General features: G+C 40.7%; 2 protein-coding genes across 3 annotated transcripts; both read right to left on the bottom strand.

The window, feature by feature from the left end:
• Positions 1-6,424: 6,424 nt before the first annotated feature.
• Positions 6,425-9,386, bottom strand: LOC115176895 (myelin protein zero-like protein 3). Of its 2 annotated transcripts, none has more exons than XM_029737258.1 (6): positions 8,995-9,386; positions 8,107-8,448; positions 7,540-7,648; positions 7,346-7,380; positions 7,198-7,250; positions 6,425-7,055 (listed from the first exon to the last, which is right to left on the bottom strand). In XM_029737258.1, exons 1-6 carry the CDS (start codon positions 9,050-9,052, stop codon positions 6,840-6,842), a joined length of 813 nt encoding a protein of 270 aa, XP_029593118.1. In that variant the 5' UTR covers positions 9,053-9,386; the 3' UTR covers positions 6,425-6,839. The 2 variants fall into 2 exon arrangements, with proteins under 2 accessions (XP_029593118.1, XP_029593117.1); XM_029737257.1 differs by having other exon boundaries at positions 8,107-8,451.
• A 352-nt stretch (positions 9,387-9,738) lies between these two features.
• LOC115176894 (carcinoembryonic antigen-related cell adhesion molecule 20) lies at positions 9,739-16,560 on the bottom strand. Its single transcript, XM_029737256.1, has 10 exons — positions 16,393-16,560; positions 15,457-15,777; positions 14,573-14,848; positions 12,880-13,134; positions 12,467-12,578; positions 12,184-12,212; positions 11,751-11,831; positions 11,604-11,650; positions 10,467-10,507; positions 9,739-10,349 (listed from the first exon to the last, which is right to left on the bottom strand). Coding segments are annotated over exons 1-10 (1,209 nt in total). The 5' UTR covers positions 16,439-16,560; the 3' UTR covers positions 9,739-10,348.
• Between the last annotated feature and the right edge of the window lie 1,628 nt (positions 16,561-18,188).

Raw genomic sequence — 18,188 nt, forward strand, 5'->3', positions numbered from 1 at the left:
TTGGAGATCATCCCAAACACAGCCCAACATAGAAATACAAAACTAGAACAACCCAACATCGAAATACAAAACTAGAACATAAACACATAGAAAAACTAAACTAGAAAACCCCCCTGTCACGCCCTGACCAACTCTACCATAGAAAATAACAACTTACTATGGTCAGGACGTGACAGATGGTTTGTCCTCTGACAAATCAACTGTAAATTTCGGTGCTCCTCAATGCTTCGTTTTAGGACCACTATTGTTTTCACTATATATTTTACCTCTTGGTGATGTCATTCGGAAACATAACGTTAACTTTCACTGCTATTCGGACGACACACAGCTGTACATTTCACTGAAACATGGTGAAGCCCCAAAATTGCCCTCCCTGGAAGCCTGTGTTTCAGACATAAGGAAGTGGATGGCGGCAAATGTTCTACTTATTAAACTCGGACAAAACAGAGATGCTAGTTCTAGGTCCCAAGAAACAAAGAGATCTTCTGTTAAATCTGACAATTAATCTTGATGCTTGTACAGTTGTCTCAAATAAAACTGTGAAGGACCTCAGCGTTACTCTGGACCCTGATCTCTCTTTTGACGAACATATCAAGACTGTTTCAAGGACAGGCTTTTCCCATCTATGTAAGATCAGAAACTTTCCGTCACAAATGATGCAGAAAAATTAATCCATGCTTTTGTTGCTTCTAGGTTAGATGCTCTACTTTCCGGCTACCCGGATAAAACACTAAATAAACTTCAGTTAGTGCTAAACACGGCTGCTAGAATCCTGACTAGAACCCCAAAATTTGATCACATTTCTACAGTGCTAGCCTCTCTACACTGGCTTCCTGTTAAGGCTAGGGCTGATTTCAAGATTTTACTGCTAACCTACAAAGCATTACATGGGCTTGCTCCTACCTATCTTTCCGATTTGGTCCTGCCGTACATACCTACACGTACGCTACGGTCACAAGACGCAGGCCTCCTTACTGTCCCTAGAATTTCTAAGCAAACAGCTGGAGGCAGGGCTTTCTCCTATAGAGCTCCATTTTTATGGAATGGTCTGCCTGTCCATGTGAGATACGCAGACTCGGTCTCAACCTTTAAGTCTTTATTGAAGACTCATCTCTTCAGTAGGTCCTATGATTGAGTGTAGTCTGGCCCAGGAGTGTGAAGGTGAATGGAAAGGCACTGGAGCAACGAACCACCCTTGCTGTCTCTGCCTGGCCGGTTCCCCTCTCTCCACTGGGATTGTCTGCCTCAAACTCTATTACAGGGGCTGAGTCACTTGCTTACTGGTGCTCTTCCATGCTGTCCCTAGGAGGGGTGCGTCACTTGAGTGGGTTGAGTCACTGACGCTATCTTCCTGTCCGGGTTGGCGCCCCCTTTGGGTTTGTGCCATGGGGGAGATGTTAGTGGGCTATACTCGGCCTTGTCTCAGGATGGTATGTTGGTGGTTGAAGATATCCCTCGAGTGGTGTGGGGGCTGTGCTTTGGTAAAGTGGGTGGGGTTCTCTCCTGCCTGTTTGGCCCTGTGCGGGTGTATCGTCGGATGGGGCCACAGTGTCTCCCGACCCCTCCTGTTTCAGCCTCCAGTATTTATATAGTTTATGTGTCGGGGGCTAGGGTCAGTCTGTTATATCTGGAGTATTTCTCCTGTCTTATCCGGTGTCCTGTGTGAATTTAAATTTACTCTCTCTACTTCTCTTTCTTTCTTTCTTTCTTTCTTTCTTTCTTTCTTTCTTTCTTTCTTTCTATTGTCTGACCCTGCTGGCCATCTAGGAACATTTGAACATCTTGGCCATGTTCTGTTATAATATCCACCCGGCACAGCCAGAAGAGGACTGGCCACCCCTCATAGCCTGTTTCTTCTCTAGGTTTCTTCCTAGGTTCTAGCCTTTCTTGGGAGTTTTTCCTAGCCACCGTGCTTCTACACCTGCATTGCATGCTGTTTGGTGTTTTAGGCTGGGTTTCTGTACAGCACTTTGTGACATCAGCTGATGTAAGAAGGGCTTTATAAATATACTGTATTTGATTGATTGAATTAGAAAATAAAGTCTACTTTAAATACCCGGATGTCATACTCATTTTGTCTTTGACAACCGCTGATCAATAAGATATGGGGATGCGCAACCTAAATCAACAAATAGCGGGAAACAATCCAGTCATGCATGACACGTTCTCTGTATGCGAAAATATAATATTTAATAGTATGTGACATTTTGAAAATCAAGTGTGGTTTAAATGACAGGATTTTCGGCTCTTCATCTACTAAAATTCAATGCACACTTTCCCAACAATGCATTGGAGAGGTGGGCTAGGAGTATTAGACCGAAGCTTCTGCAGTGTTCAAATGTAGTTTTCTTTCTCCTTAAAATGATAACGACTATTGCATCGTAGGCTATGTCTTTGAAAACAGTATTTTTTTCTTCTTTAATTGGTTTTCTGTTTTCTCACTGAAAGGTGTTTATTGTTCTTTTAGCCTTCGTCAGAGCTTTTAAACGAAATATTAAACCTTTCGATTTCTTAATGTGTCGGCACAGGGGACTCGTGTTGTGTGGCTGCATTATTGATGTCATGTTAAATCAGGCCTTTTGATTTGAACAGATTGTTTAAGTTTTGTAGTCTAGGCTACCTATTGAGTTATTTAATTAATGGATCAAGCCTAAGCAGTCATTCTGATCTCATTCTCAATCATCAGTGGTTTAGTTCATTATGTTGCTGTCCAGCGGTTCTGAGGGTAGGCAACAACATCTCCGCCCCGCTGACCCTCAACACGGGGGCCCCTCAGGGGTGTGTGCTTAGTCCCTTTCTTTGCTCCCTGTTCACTACGTGGCCACGGATGACTACAAAACCATCCTCAAGATTGCTGACAACACTGCGGTGGTAGGCCTGATCACTGACAGTGATGAGACGGCAGTAGGGAGGTCAGACACTTTTTAAAACTTGTTTTTATTAACCCTTCCACCACACCACTATTCGGAGGACAAATATCTTAGTTTGTTTTAAGCTTTTTTACTACATACAGATACATTTTACATATACATTTTAAATACAGTTGAAGTCGGAAGTTTACATACACCTTAGCCAAATATATTTAAACTCAGTTTTTCACAATTCCTGACATTTAATCCTAGTAAAAGTTCCCTGTCTTAGGTCAGTTAGGATCACCACTTTATTTTAAGAATGTGAAATGTCAGAATAATAGTAGAGAGAACGATTTATTTCTGCTTTTATTTCTTTCATCACATTCCCAGTGGGTCAGAAGTTTACATACACTCAATTAGTATTTGGTAGCATTGCCTTTATACTGTTTAACTTGGGTCAAACGTTTCAGGTAGCCTTCCACAAGCTTCCCACAATAAGTTTTTTGGCACATTCCTCCTGACAGAGCTGGTGTAACTGAGTCAGGTTTGAAGGCCTCCTTGCTCGCACACGCTTTTTCAGTTCTGCCCACAAATTTTCTATAGAATGAGATCAGGGCTTTGTCATGGCCACTCCAATAGCTTGACTTTGTTGTCCTTAAGCCATTTTGCCACAACTTTGGAAGTATGCTTGGGGTCATTGTCCATTTGGAAGACCCATTTGCGACCAAGCTTTAACTTCCTGACTGATGTCTTGAGATGTTGCTTCAATATATTCACTTAATTTTCTTCCCTCATGATGCCATCTAGTTTGTGAAGTGCACCAGTCCCTCCTGCAGCAAAGCACCCCCACAACATGATGCTGCCACCCCCGTGCTTCACGGTTGGGATGGTGTTCTTTGGCTTGCAAACCTCCCACTTTTTCTTCCAAACATAACAATTATCATTATAGCCAAACAGTTCTATTTTTGTTTCATCAGACCAAAGGACATTTCTCCAGAATGTACGATCTTTGTCCACATGTGCAGTTGCAAACTGTAGTCTGTCTTTTTTATGGCTATTTTGGAGCAGTGGCTTCTTCTTTGCTGAGCAGCCTTTCAGGTTACAGTGAGGGAAAAAAGTATTTGATCCCCTGCTGATTTTGTACATCTTCTCTAGGTTTCTTCCTAGGTTCTAGCCTTTCTTGGGAGTTTTTCCTAGCCACCGTGCTTCTACACCTGCATTGCATGCTGTCTGGTGTTTTAGGCTGGGTTTCTGTACAGCACTTTGTGACATCAGCTGATGTAAGAAGGGCTTTATAAATATACAGTGGGGGAAAAAAGTATTTGATCCCCTGCTGATTTTGTACGTTTGCCCACTGACAAAGAAATTATCAGTCTATAATTTTAATGGTAGGTTTATTTGAACAGTGAGAGACAGAATAACAACAAAAAAATCCAGAAAAACGAATGTCAAAAATGTTATAAATTGATTTGCATTTTAATGAGGGAAATAAGTATTTGACCCCTCTGCAAAACATGACTTCGTACTTGGTGGAAAAACCCTTGTTGGCAATCACAGAGGTCAGACGTTTCTTGTAGTTGGCCACCAGGTTTGCACACATCTCAGGAGGGATTTTGTCCCACTCCTCTTTGCAGGCTGACGTTTGGCAACTCGAACCTTCAGCTCCCTCCACAGATTTTCTATGGGATTAAGGTCTGGAGACTGGCTAGTCTGGAGACTGGCACTCCTTTGTTGCCTTGGCCGTGTGTTTTGGGTCATTGTCATGCTGGAATACCCATCCACGACCCATTTTCAATGCCCTGGCTGAGGGAAGGAGGTTCTCACCCAAGATTTGACGGTACATGGCCCCGTCCATCGTCCCTTTGATGCGGTGAAGTTGTCCTGTCCCCTTAGCAGAAAAACACCCCCAAAGCATAATGTTTCCACCTCCATGTTTGACTGTGGGGATGGTTTTCTTGGGGTCAAAGGCAGCATTCCTCCTCCTCCAAACACGGCGAGTTGAGTTGATGCCAAAGAGCTCCATTTTGGTCTCATTTGACCTCAACACTTTCACCCAGTTGTCCTTTGAATCATTCAGATGTTCATTGGCAACCTTCAAACGGGCATGTATATGAGCTTTCTTGAGCAGGGGGACCTTGCGGGCGCTGCAGGATTTCAGTCCTTCACGGCGTAGTGTGTTACCATTTGCGAATAATCACACCAACTGTTGTCACCTTCTCACCAAGCTGCTTGCCGATGATCTTGTAGCCCATTCCAGCGTTGTGTAGATCTACAATGTTGTCCCTGACATCCTTGGACAGCTCTTTGGTCTTGGCCATGGTGGAGAGTTTGGAATCTGATTGATTGCTTGTGTGGACAGGTGTCTTTTATACAGGTAACAAGCTGAAATTAGGAGCACTCCCTTTAAGAGTGTTCTCCTAATCTCAGCTCGTTACCTGTATAAAAGACATCTGGGAAATCAGAAATCTTTCTGATTGAGAGGGGGTCAAATACTTGTTTCCCTCATTAAAATGCAAATCAGTTTATAACATTTTTGACATGTGTTTTTCTGGATTTTTTTGTTGTTATTCTGTCTCTCACTGTTCAAATAAACCTACCATTAAAATGATAGACTGATCCTTTCTTTGTCAGTGGGCAAACGTACCAAATCAGCAGGGGATCAAATAATTTTTTCCCTCACTGTATGTCGATGTAGGACTCATTTTACTGTGGATATAGATACTTTTGTACCTGTTTCCTCCACCATCCTCACAAGGTCCTTTGCTATTGTTCTTGGATTGATTTGCACTTTTCGCACCAAAGTACGTTAATCTCTAGGAGACAGAACGCGTCTCCTTCCTGAGCGGAATGATGGCTGGGTAGTCCCATGGTGTTCATACTTGCGTACTATTGATGTACAGTTGAACGTGGTGCCTTCAGGCATTTGGAAATTGCTCCCAAGGATGATCCGGACTTGTGGAGGTCTACAGTTTTTTTCTGAGGTCTTGGCTGATTTATTTTGATTTTCCCATGATGTCAAGTAAAGTGGCACTGAGTTTGAAGGTAGGCTTTGAAATACATCCACAGGTACACCTCCATTTGACTCAAATGATGTCAATAAGCCCATCAGAAGCTTCTAAAGCCATTAAATAATTTTCTGGAATTTTCCAAGCTGTTTAAAGGCACAGTCAACTTAGTGTATATAAACTTCTGACCCACTGGAATTGTGATACAGTGAATTATAAGTGAAATTATCTGTCTGTAAACAATTGTTGGAAAAATTACTTGTGTCATGCACGAAGTAGATGTCTTAACCGACTTGCCAAAACTATAGTTTGTTAACAAGACTTTTGTGGTGTGGTTGGAAAACTAGTTTTAATGACTCCAACCTAAGTGTATGTAAACTTCTGACTTCAACTGTACATGGCACTTTTACATAAAGCAGTCACATAACAATAATACATTACCAAACATAAACTCTTTAATCCCGACCCTCAGCCACTCTCAGCCCATCCCACCTATCACCATAGATCACCCTCGTTTGGTTTCCATATGCCATGTATTTTTCAATTGTGCTGCGATGTTTGACAACATTTTTTAACCTTTCTAATTGTATATTATGCACAGATTGTGAGCTAAAGATGAAAACCTTTCCTACGAGTATTATTTATTGACTGACTAGGGCTTTCCAAAGTGCATGTTGTGGTTTTTTAACAATGAACAATGAACCTGTGACTAGAAACAAGCTACATAGGGGCAAGACCAGAATAAGTGATCTACTGATTCTGTCTCTTCGCAAAAAAATCAACAGAGCTGAGATTGTTGTATGCCCCATATATATAGCATTCTGTTGGTGGCAGTAATTTTTCAGTGTTCACACATATAGCCCTTCTCTAAGATCCAGATGGCTTTGTCTAATAAGGAGGTCACTTCCCCAACAAGAGATAACTTCAGTTAAATGAATGTGAATGTAAAGTAGGTCTGGTTAGCCCTTTTCTGTTATTGTGCTTAGACAGTCCATACATCATCTATGTCCCAGTCCTTTTTCACCACCTGAGAGTAAACTGTGTCTTCCCTTGAAGGATGCTGGTTCCCCACTGCCACTGCAGAGTAGGTGACATCCTCAGCTGGCTTGACGTCTGCATCTTTCTGGTCTTCTCCAGATGGGTCATGTGCTTTGCTCTTGGCAATGTTGAATCTGACGATCTCAGAATAAACCAGGTCCTGGAGAAAGACAACGGGAGGGAGAGTGTGAGATAGATGAGGATTGCTGAATGATTACAAATGTAATGTGATTAGCTAAAACCTTAGGCTGGAATTCAGTCAAACGCACAACGAAAAACAAGTTTTCAATGAAAAACCTTACCTGTTCTCTTCCTGTTCCTGTCCTGTCTGCATTGACCACCAGGCTGCTTGCATCTGAAAAACAACCACAGCGGGTTTTACAGAAAGCAGAAATCCAGGACAGGGCTGACTGAGCAGAAGGGGAACTTTTTTGTGTGGTTCCTACTCACCAATGCTGACAGAGGGGTTAAATAAAGCCTTGTGCCTAGTTAGAGAGAATAATATAAATATATTCACTGGTAAAACATAACATTCAGTTCCTCTGCACTTCTAATGTCTGATGATACATTACATGCCATTGAGATACATACAGTATATATTTATTATGTTCTGTAACTATGTGTTACAGACAGCGTACACACACCTCTTCCTGACAATGATGAGGTAAGCTGTGGCTGTCACAACAACTGTTACCAGGAGGGCTGCGGTAACAATCCCAGCAACCGTGCCAGATGATGGAGGTGGAATGTGATCTGGGAAAGGAAACAGAACCACTGTCACCACTTTGACCTCTGACCCAGCTGATTGTCAGACTGAACCCTACAGTATCTACAGAAAAAATATTGTCACTAATCAAGATTTCTTTCTTAATCATTTAATAAGATATTTTCTTTTCTTCCCTATATTAAGAGTTCTAGAGGGTTGAGTGGAGCTGAAGGATGGGACTAAAAACAAACAAAATATAACTATTGTAAAATATACTGTGTTCGTAAAATGTATATAGTATGTATAAGCTGGAAGTAGAAGCCTAAGTGTTGTTGCCCATTAGTTTACTCCAAATAGGGGAGGGATGGAATGGTTAGGGGAAAATAATAAAGGAAAATGTCTGTAAAAAAATAAAAAAATAAAGATATATATATATATATATATATATATATATATTGGAAATGATGGAAATGATGCAATATTAAAGCTGAACTTCCAGACTTACTCAGTACAGTGAGGATGGTTGTTATCTCAGATGAGCCGCTGGGGAAGGCTGTCAGGATACAGGTGTATTTCCCTGCATCAGTCATCTCCACATATTTTATAGTAATAGAGGAATCAGCTGTGGAATCTCCAGCGAACTCCAACCTCCCTTTTAGGGGTGACCCAGAAATGTTTTGCCCTAAGTCAGGGCTAAAGACAGCTATGGAAACCTTTTTAGTCTTTGATTCCTCCCACTGCCACTCAGCCTGAGTGAGATTGCCCTGGAGCAACTTACAATGCAGTGTGACATCATTACCCAGGTACCCCGTCACATGTGAATCAACACTGACCTGAGCTTCCAACACTACTGGAGTTGAAGACCGAAGAATAGCGAGAAATGGAGAGAGAGAGATAGATAGAGAGAGGGATTATGAACCATTTTTTTTTATACACAGAATCATACAGTTGTTTTATTATTGGTTTTAAGCTTCTGTTTTCCCCTCTAGTCTGGGTCGTGTTCATTTGGGACCAAAATATCATTTTTTTTTTGCAACTGTGAACCAAAATTAGTATTCCTTTTTGGACAAGTTCAGATAGTAACTCCCTGTTTTCTTCATGTCTACTGAACAAAACTCCATGTTAACAGGACCTTCTCTATTTTCCCTCCAGGTTAACAGGACCTTCTCTATTTTCCCTCCAGGTTAACAGGACCTTATATATTTTCCCTCCAGGTTAACAGGACCTTCTCTATTTTCCCTCCAGGTTAACAGGACCTTATATATTTTCCCTCCAGGTTAACAGGACCTTCTATATTTTCCCTCCAGGTTAACAGGACCTTCTATATTTTCCCTCCAGGTTAACAGGACCTTCTCTATAAGAGAATAAAGTTATAAATAAAAATATGTCTTACCTGAAGAGAGGCCAATGTGTGCCAGCAGCAAAACGGCAGACAGTCTGCATTTTTCCATAGCACTCCTGCTACAAATGTGATCTGTGTGATCTATGGCCTACACACGGTCAAAACACTTTCAACTTGTAAAAAATATTACATTAAATTAACTAAAGCATTCGATCAACCAGGAACTGAGCATAGACGTTGGAAAAGTCTCTTTGGACTACTTGTCTAATGTGGCTTAACAAACCACTACAGATAGAGAAGTGAAAATATAGGAAGCATATTTCGTGCTTCCTCCCATGACAACGTTACTGATGATGGTGGTTCTTCTGAAAACACAATATAGTCTGGTTACACATACAGCCTTGACTTACCACACCATCTCTTGTTCTTTAGGGCATTACACAGCATGGATTACTAGACAGGAGCATTGCAAATAAGGGCAAGAATGATAAATGCATAATAAATAACATTTGTTTGATAGGATAACTCACATTACCCTTGGGAGTTACTGACACCCAGCACAGTGAGGATGGTTGGTTCTTTAAGTGTGCCACTGATGGAGCCTGCCCATTTAAAGTTGTATTTCCCATCATCTCCACATCTTTTATAGTGATGGAGCCTCTGAAAGCATTAGCCAACACCACCCTCCCTTCTAGTGGTGACTCAGGAATGTAAGACTTAAAGTCTAACAAAGCTATGGGCACCTATTAACAACAGTCATACCATGGAGCAGGTTCAGTTCATGAGATGAATACAACATTTAATACCATTCTTTTATTGGAATTTCAGTTCATATATTGCATCCTATATTGTGCACTTATTTTGGCCAGAGCCACAGGCAGTCTAGTCCTCACTAGTTTAGTGAGGATTCAGCAAGCATAACAGGATTACTCAAACCTCCTCTCATCTTCCTCCTTTCAGTGGTAAAAAAGTTGCTGTTACATCTGTTTCAAAATGTAGTTCAGTATGGGAGGTTTCTATGAAAACACCCCTGTTGGCATTTAGTGTAGCACAGGTCATGGTCTGAGGGATGGCACTTTGACCAGAGAAAGCTGATTGAAATTAGTAAGACTTCAACTGGTGTGTGCAATTTAAGGGAATATAATTTGTCCTTATGTCTCAGTGCCCTCTATAGTTGCCTGTTCTATAGTTACATTGAGCAAGTATACATAGCTGGATGGCTGAGCTGTACAGTACAAAGACCCATGTCTAATCAGTGGTGGAGTACAGTAGTGTCTAGTTTCTAGTCTTCTTGGCTGGTCCTCCAGTGAATGTTTGTACTGTCTGCATTTATTTGATTACGGTGTAAAACTTGATGGGTGAAGTCCAGAGCCAACTGAAGAAGATTAGTTGAGATCAGCTGCTCTCTGAGTCAGAGAGAGAGAGAGAGAGAGAGAGAGAGAGAGAGAGAGACCGAGGCAACTATAAAACAAGTATACTCAAAGGTAATATCATAATGAGGATGCAATAAAAAGTTCACTTACCACTTTATACTTCTATTGTATATGTTGGAGCCCTGGATTTCCTGTAGTGAAGACAAAAATAGACACATTGAGTAAGTTTGTTTAAATCATCTAGCTAATAGATAGGCTAGTCAGGGATGTGGTATATCAAAGATTGTGTATCGGAGAGTACTCCTTTTCATCACAGGTATCATAACAAAATGCTCCAATTGTCACGTCCTGACCATAGAAGCTTTTATTTTCTATGGTAGAGTAGGTCAGGGCGTGACGGGGTTTTGTCTAGTTTAAATTTTCTATGTTGTTATGTTCTAGTTTCTGTTTTTCTATGTTTTTTGGGGGGGATGATCTCCAATTAGAGGCAGCTGGTCATCATTGTCTCTAATTGGGGATCATATTTAAGTAGATGTTTTTCCCACCTGCGTTTGTGGGAGATTATTTTGAGTTAGTGTATGTTGCACCACTTCGTCACGGTTTGTTGGTTTGTATATTTGTATGTCTTGCATAGTTTCACAGTTATAATAAAATGTGGAACGATACACACGCTGCGCCTTGGTCTCCTTCATACGACAACCGTGACACCAATGCAGTAAGTTGCAAGGTTATTATAACAAACTAAAACCGATAGTCAAAAAACTATTAATTAAACTGAAATAAAATAATTAACAAACCTCCTTGAAAAACTAAAACTATACTTAAACTATTATCTTTGACTCCAAAACAAACTAAAATAAAACTAAAAACCATCATGAATGATGCAGTTTTTTTCTCTACATTTTGGGCTGAGAGGTTTAGCCTCGCGCTTCAATGCTCCTGATTGCGGAAATGGATCCACTACCACTGTTTAGTTGGTGCATCTACGTCATCTCACTGAGTCTACCTTTAAACCTAACCTATGACCTGACCCATCACCTTATGCATTACCGCACCACAGTGGCAAGTGATATCCCAAAAGTACACAAAAACTATACAACACAAATGTCTCCTAGCCTCCCACGCATAGATTACTTTCTGTCCCTAATGCTAAAACTAAATAATATAAAAACGAAATATAAATGTTTTTATAAAACTCTGAAAATGAACTGAAACATGGTGGGAACCATAGATATACAATATCATGGCATCATAAGTGTTTTATTTAACTTGGTGGTGGAAACTCACTCTTGGAGGTGGTAATGGAGGTCCTACATTCTCATACACACGACCACCTGCAAACAAATCAGCAGTTGATGTACAGTACATTTTAAGTGTTAATGAGACAGATTGTTTCGCAACACTCAATACTCAACATTCAACAATCTCTCTGACCTTTTGTTCCTGGTCCATGGCTGGTGTCAGGTGCATGGCTGGTTCCTGGTCCTTGGCTGGTGCCAGGTGCATGGCTGCTTCCTGAAGTAAATTTGGTGTTAGTTTGGATAACTCTACATTAAAGTTGAAATTGATTCAACTAGGATTAGTAGGTTATACTGACAAATGGTGAAGTTGACTTTAATATATTTTATTTGTCAAAGATAGAGCTTGAAAAAGGCCATGCGACTAATTAAGTTGAAACAACAAATCCCTTTTTTTTGTTTGTTTTACAGTGCACAGTGTGTATCTGCAGGAGTTCACAGACGATAAAAGACAACTGTGGTCATCACCTGCAGCTCTCCACTCTCATCTCAATACTTGTATGAATGATATTACCATACAGTAATTGAAAAAAGTGTACTAGACTAAAATGATCATGTTTTTCTCTTACCTGTCTCAGTAGTATTTGTGGAATTGTTCCTAAACAGCATACAGAAAACATTTATATATGGGACATCTATCTACAACCTAAATGGTCTGCAAAACATTAATACACAAAACCTCAAATGTCTTCTTGAAATGTATTGTTATGTCCCCACAATTGATGGAAGACATTTTTTCTATTGAAATCAAATGGCTTCCTGTTTTCTATGTAAAACCAGAAATACAATGATTTTGTTTGTTACTTTCCCAGCATATTGTCACTACCAACCACACTATTTTCATAGACTCACCGATGATTAGTTATGCCGAAATAGAGACCAAGAGCCACAGCAACCACTACCAACATCACAGCGACTGCTATACCTGCTGCTCCCTCTGGGCTTAGGGGTGGAGGGGCTTTATCTGCAATGCACAGGGATGGATTCAATCAAACATAAACAAAACCTATAGAACAGATGATGCTACTGCCATTTAGCAGACACTTTTATCCAAAGCGACTTTCAGTTATGCATGCATACATTTTTTTAGATGTGGGTGGTCCTGGGAATCGAACCCACTATCCTCGCGTTGCAAGTGCCATTTTTTATCAACTGAGCTACAGATGACCACTGTTGTCATAGTTGATCGTTTTTGTGATAGTTGATAGTTTTTGCATTTAATTATCTTTGATTTTGTAGTGACTGTATCAGAGATTCCATTGTACCTTTCACTGACAGACTCTGGCCCACACTGATAACATTTCCGGTGAGATCATTCCTAGCACCACATCTGTAGTCCCCACTGTTGTTGTAGCTGACCTTCTTTATGATGTATCCAGCTTCATGTACACCTGTCTGTTGCCCATTGAACAACCAGGTGAACGTAGCAGGCGGTACAGACTGAACGGAGCAGTACATGAGGGTATGTGTGTCCACCTCAGCGATGTGTTGGCCCAGGATGGTCATGGACTCTGGTCCATCTGTAAGCCCAAGAGCAGAAGACCCTCAGACTGTAGTAGTAACAGTGGTGACCCGTCATTCAGAGCCCCCAAATGATTTGCAAAAAAATGCCTGTTTTGCATGTTATTTTGGCATTAATACGTGTCACATATCAGTTTGCAAACATTGTAAAAAAGTATATATCATTGAGTTAATATAGCTACATACAGACATTATCTCTTTTTTGTTTTCTTGAGTAAGGCAGCTCCAAAATGCAGCAGTTTCAGCCTAGCTCAGTGCTTTCTGTGGTGGTGGGGCAAGCCAGCAGAAAATACGAAGCATTGCACCGTGATTGGCTCAGTGTTCAGTCACTCATGGGGACACTACGTCACCGCCAAGTCTAAGGGGAGACCTCGTAAATTCTAGCCCCTGGGGTGCTGCCATAGAGTTACATTAGAAGTGCCCACCAAAGAAGGCTAAAGGTCATTGGCCACAGATAAAATGCCGTCATATCACATATGTACAGTAGCTTTGAATGGACTGACCATGTGGTTGCCAACCTCCATATAAAATCCACAGAAGAAGAAGAAGTACTGATCATGTCAACATCACACTTTCAAAATCTTAGCTTGCAGTCATAATCATGAATCAATTCGACAATCTACTTGCAAATCCTTCTCAAGTTTTGTCATATGAAGAGAAATAATGAAGAGACATTATAGATAAAATGTTTCATTGCTCATTGGCCATTGGACATATACATTACACAACAAGTTGGAAATCGCAAATTCAACAATGAGTGGTTAATTTTGAAAGTATGATGTTGACATGATCAGTCCAATCAAAGCTACTGTAGATATAATGTGATTTGACATAATTGTATCTGTGGCCAATGAACATGAGCTTTCTTGGATAGGCACTTCTAATGCAAGTCTATGGCAGAACCCAAGGGGCTTGAATTTTCTAGCTCTACCCTTAGATTTGGAGGTGACGTAGTGTCCCCATGAGTGACAGAACACTGAACCAATCAGGGCGCAACTAGAGAACATTACCAACCCCTACGCACTGAGCTAGGCTGAAACACCTGCATATTGGGCTTTATTAACTCAATGATTATTATTATTTAATTTTTTTTTACATTGTTTGCAAACTGATATGTGACACATATTATTAATGCCAAAATAAAATGCAAAACGGGCAACCCACCCAAATTTTGTAGTTTTAGCTAAAAATGTGGGTCTCAAAATAGGTGGGGCTCTGAATGATGGGTCGTGACTGTTTCAATAAGAATGACAGATCTATAACTCACATATCTATGTGGATTTGGTCACGTCGCCCAAAAGTAACATGTTGCAGCTTTAAGCCTAGTCCTGGATGTAAAACTATTTGGAAGCGTGCTTGTTAGTTCAGGACTAGGCTTAATTTGTGTCTGAGAAACCGACCCATAGATTATTAGATTAGTTATAGACCGTTACTCACAGTTCACTATCATTCTATAGGAGGCAGTAGCAGAGCTGGCAGGGTTGGTGAGTTTACACACATATTCTCCGCTGTCGTGTCTCTTCACAGGACTGATGGATAATTTCCTGTTTTCCTCTGAAAAGAATATATTGCCACCAGCAGATAGAGGCTGACCTTCCTTCATCCATTGTATAGCAGTGATGTTACCAGCAGCCTCACAGGTTAAGTTGGCAGAGCTCACATTTGCAAACAGATGGTTTGATGGTCCTGTGATGTTGGCATCAGATATATTCTCTGTAAAACACGAAATCATAGCCAACACTTATGAATATCAAAGATACCACAATGATGATTTTTATGGTTTTGATGATGATGATAAGGTCAAGTGAATATCTGTTTCAACCTTTCCTCATGGTAACTAAACTCTTAAAGCTAGAATCCTTATTGCTACATAACATTTTTGACTTTTACATTTATGACATATATCCATTTATTCTTGAAGAATGTAACGTCCCACTGGGCAAATTATTTGAATTAATGTTGTTTTCACCTGAAATTACGTTGAACCAACGTGGAATAGACGTTGAATTGACGTCTGTGTACAGTGGGTTATAAACGCGTCACAATCCCATCATAAACCCAAAATGTAAACTTGTTTTACTCCAATGTTTGTAAAGAATATAAATGTAAACATGTCTCCAAAGATGGTTAAAACAATAATCGTCACATCATGGATGGTCAGTCCTTGAAACCATAGCTCTGTCTATGAATTTGAAGGTGGTTACATTTCACCAGGCCCATGTGTCAGCTTTTAACCAAAACTGAAGTGGGACGACCACTTTGTTATTTTTTCTTTTAAGGATTTGAGCTTTAACTGTCTTTGTCATGGCACTTGGACTTACCATACACAACCAGTTCAGTTGATCCATTGATTGTTTCTGCTGTAGCTGTTGTTATAGCCACTCTGTATTCTCCACTGTCAGCCAGGGTCAGATTCCTGAGCTCCAGAGATCCAGTAGTTTTGTTCAGAGTGATCCTGTCTCCGTATACAGGCCCTATAGAGTCATTACTGTTATAGACTATAATACTGACTCCACCAACACTCCAGGATATTGTTCTGAACGGCTGGGCTGGTGGGCTTAGATTTGTGATGAACATCACTGTCCCTCCTTCTGCTCCATTCACAGGACCTTGTGGAAACAGACCCTGACCGGCACAGAGACCTGGAGGGAATACAGGGCGGCAGAGAGCATGGCCTCAGACAACATGCTGTACATGGTGGTACACACTGTACACTAAAACGTTCCATCATTTAGGACCGTTCTAAATGACTGACTCAGAGAACAATAGGCCCAGTAACAATCACACAGCACTAATAGTCAGACATAGCTAGCTATACGTACACACAACACAGACAGACTGTCTTCCACAAAAAGGGGTGTAGCCAACATTTGTAGTTCAAACACAGGAGAATAAGACGTGGAATCAACATTTTACTAATTTCACGTGGTGTCTGACAAATACATTAATAAATCAACTGAATAAGGCATGATCACTGAAAGAGAGTTTTCTCCCTTACTTTGGTAATCAGAGTGTAATTACTGTACTCTACTGTACACAGTAATCTATAGTACAATAATTTCATTTCAATCAAAGGAATCTGTAGTTGTGAAATTAGCAACAAGTGTAGTTATTGTGCAGTTAGTGCTACGTGCAATTACAAGGGGGAAGGAACACCATTCAATGTAACTACAATGTAAATGTACAACTCAAAGATCTGTAAAGCATGGCCTAGGTAACAACGAGGTTTATAGAGACAAACAAGATATCTGCTTTACCTGTGAGTATGAACAGAGTGAGAGAGATGGCTACTGTAGTTTCCATTGCTGTTGGAATACTTTGTTCTGTTCCAGATTTAGAGAGTGCTTCTAGTACACTCACAGTATGATGCTATAGAATAGGCTGAGGTACTATCTTTTAGAGCTGCCAGCCAGGTGACAAGGAAGTTCCCCATTTACTGTAAGCCACATCGCAGTGACCTTTGTATCCGTTCAGGTAATGGCCCTGTAATGTTATTGTGATACAGATATTTATGGTTTACTGTACATGAAGGACAGGAATTCGGTAAACTAGATAATGGTCTGCATGGCAGATAAACACACACTTTTTCCTAACATCGTCATTCATTAATGTGATTCGCCATTCAGGATTGGGCCTTGGTGTGGACCATGATCCGGAATGAAGTTAGGACACAAACACTCAAAGAGACAAGGATGTTGACCAAAACTACAGCTTTTAATGAATCCAGTAAACAAGCTTTAGTTTAGTCGTCAACCCCAACATGAACTTGAACTAACAGCAAGTTGTGGATCTTATAACTTTATTCAGTCTTTACCTGGACAGCCACACCCTCAACTAGGCAATTACTCACATTTGTTAGACAATGTTACGTTTTTGGTAACATTTCCGTTTATTATAAATACACTGAACAAAAATATTAACGCAACATGCAACAAACAAAGATTTTACTGAGTTATAGTTCATATAAGGAAATCAGTCAATTGAAATAAATAAATTAGGCTGTAATCTATGGATTTAACGTGATTGGGAAGAAAGATATGCATCTGTTGGTCACAGAAACCTTTAAAAAAAGTAGGGGCGTGGATCAGAAAACCAGTCAGTATCTGGTGTGACCACCATTTGCCTCATGCAGCATGACACATCTCCTTTGCATAGAGTTGATCAGGCTGTTTATTGTGGCCTGTGGAATGTTTTCCCACTCCTCTTCAATGGCTGTGCGAATTTGCTGGATATTGGTGGGAACTGGAACACACTGTGATACACATCGATCCAGAGCATCCCACACATGCTCAATGGGTGACATGTCAGGTGAGTATACAGGCCATGGAAGAATTGGGACATTTTCAGCTTCCAGGAATTGTTACAGATCCTTGCGACATGGGGTCGTGCATTATCATGCATACATTTTGGTCTATATCCGACGACAATTTAGCAATTAATACTGGAGTGATAGATGTGCAGATGGGGATGTGCAAGTAGAAATACTGGTGTGCAAAAAAAACAAATATGGGTATGAGATAGGGAGTTGGTTGGATGGGCTATTTACAGATGGGCTGTGTACAGCTGCAGCGATTGGTAAGCTGCTCTGACAGCTGATGCTTAAAGTTAGTGAGGGAGATACAAGTCTCCAACTTCAGTGATTTTTGCAATTTGTTCCAGTCATTGACAGCAGAGAACAGGACGGAAAGGCGACCAAAGGAGGTGATGGCTTTGGGGATGACCAGTGAAATATACCTGCTGGAGCGTGTGCTACGGGTGGGTTTTGCTATGGTGACCAGTGAGCTGAGATAAGGTGGAGCTTTACCTAGCAAAGACTTATAGATGACCTGGAGCCAGTGGGTTTGGCAGCGAATATGTAGTGAGGACCAGCACACGAGAGCATACAGGTCACACTTTGCTCAATTTGCTGAGTAGAGTCTTGGAGGCTATTTTGTAAATGACATCGCCAAAGTCAAGGATCGGTAGGATAGTCAGTTTTACGATGGTATGTTTGGCAGCATGAGTGGAGGCTTTGTTGCGAAATAGGAAGCAGATTCTAGATTTCATTTTGGAT

Source organism: Salmo trutta, chromosome 37 (genome assembly GCF_901001165.1).
Source record: "Salmo trutta chromosome 37, fSalTru1.1, whole genome shotgun sequence".
NCBI classification, from domain to species: domain Eukaryota; kingdom Metazoa; phylum Chordata; class Actinopteri; order Salmoniformes; family Salmonidae; genus Salmo; species Salmo trutta.

What these genes read in the sequence shown, in the direction of transcription:
- LOC115176895 (XM_029737257.1), bottom strand. Translation starts at nt 9,052, where the DNA reads ATGGAAAAATGCAGACTGTCTGCCGTTTTGCTGCTGGCACACATTGGC. An exon ending in CTCATCATTGTCAGGAAGAG is followed by an intron (nt 7,381 to 7,539) that starts GTGTGTGTACGC and finishes CTCTCTAACTAG; the next exon opens with GCACAAGGCTTTATTTAACC. An exon ending in CAGGAACAGGAAGAGAACAG is followed by an intron (nt 7,056 to 7,197) that starts GTAAGGTTTTTC and finishes GTCTTTCTCCAG; the next exon opens with GACCTGGTTTATTCTGAGAT.
- LOC115176894 (XM_029737256.1), bottom strand. Translation starts at nt 16,438, where the DNA reads ATGGAAACTACAGTAGCCATCTCTCTCACTCTGTTCATACTCACAG. An exon ending in CCAGAGTCTGTCAGTGAAAG is followed by an intron (nt 12,579 to 12,879) that starts GTACAATGGAAT and finishes TGTGCATTGCAG; the next exon opens with ATAAAGCCCCTCCACCCCTA. An exon ending in CTCCATTACCACCTCCAAGA is followed by an intron (nt 10,508 to 11,603) that starts GTGAGTTTCCAC and finishes TCTTCACTACAG; the next exon opens with GAAATCCAGGGCTCCAACAT.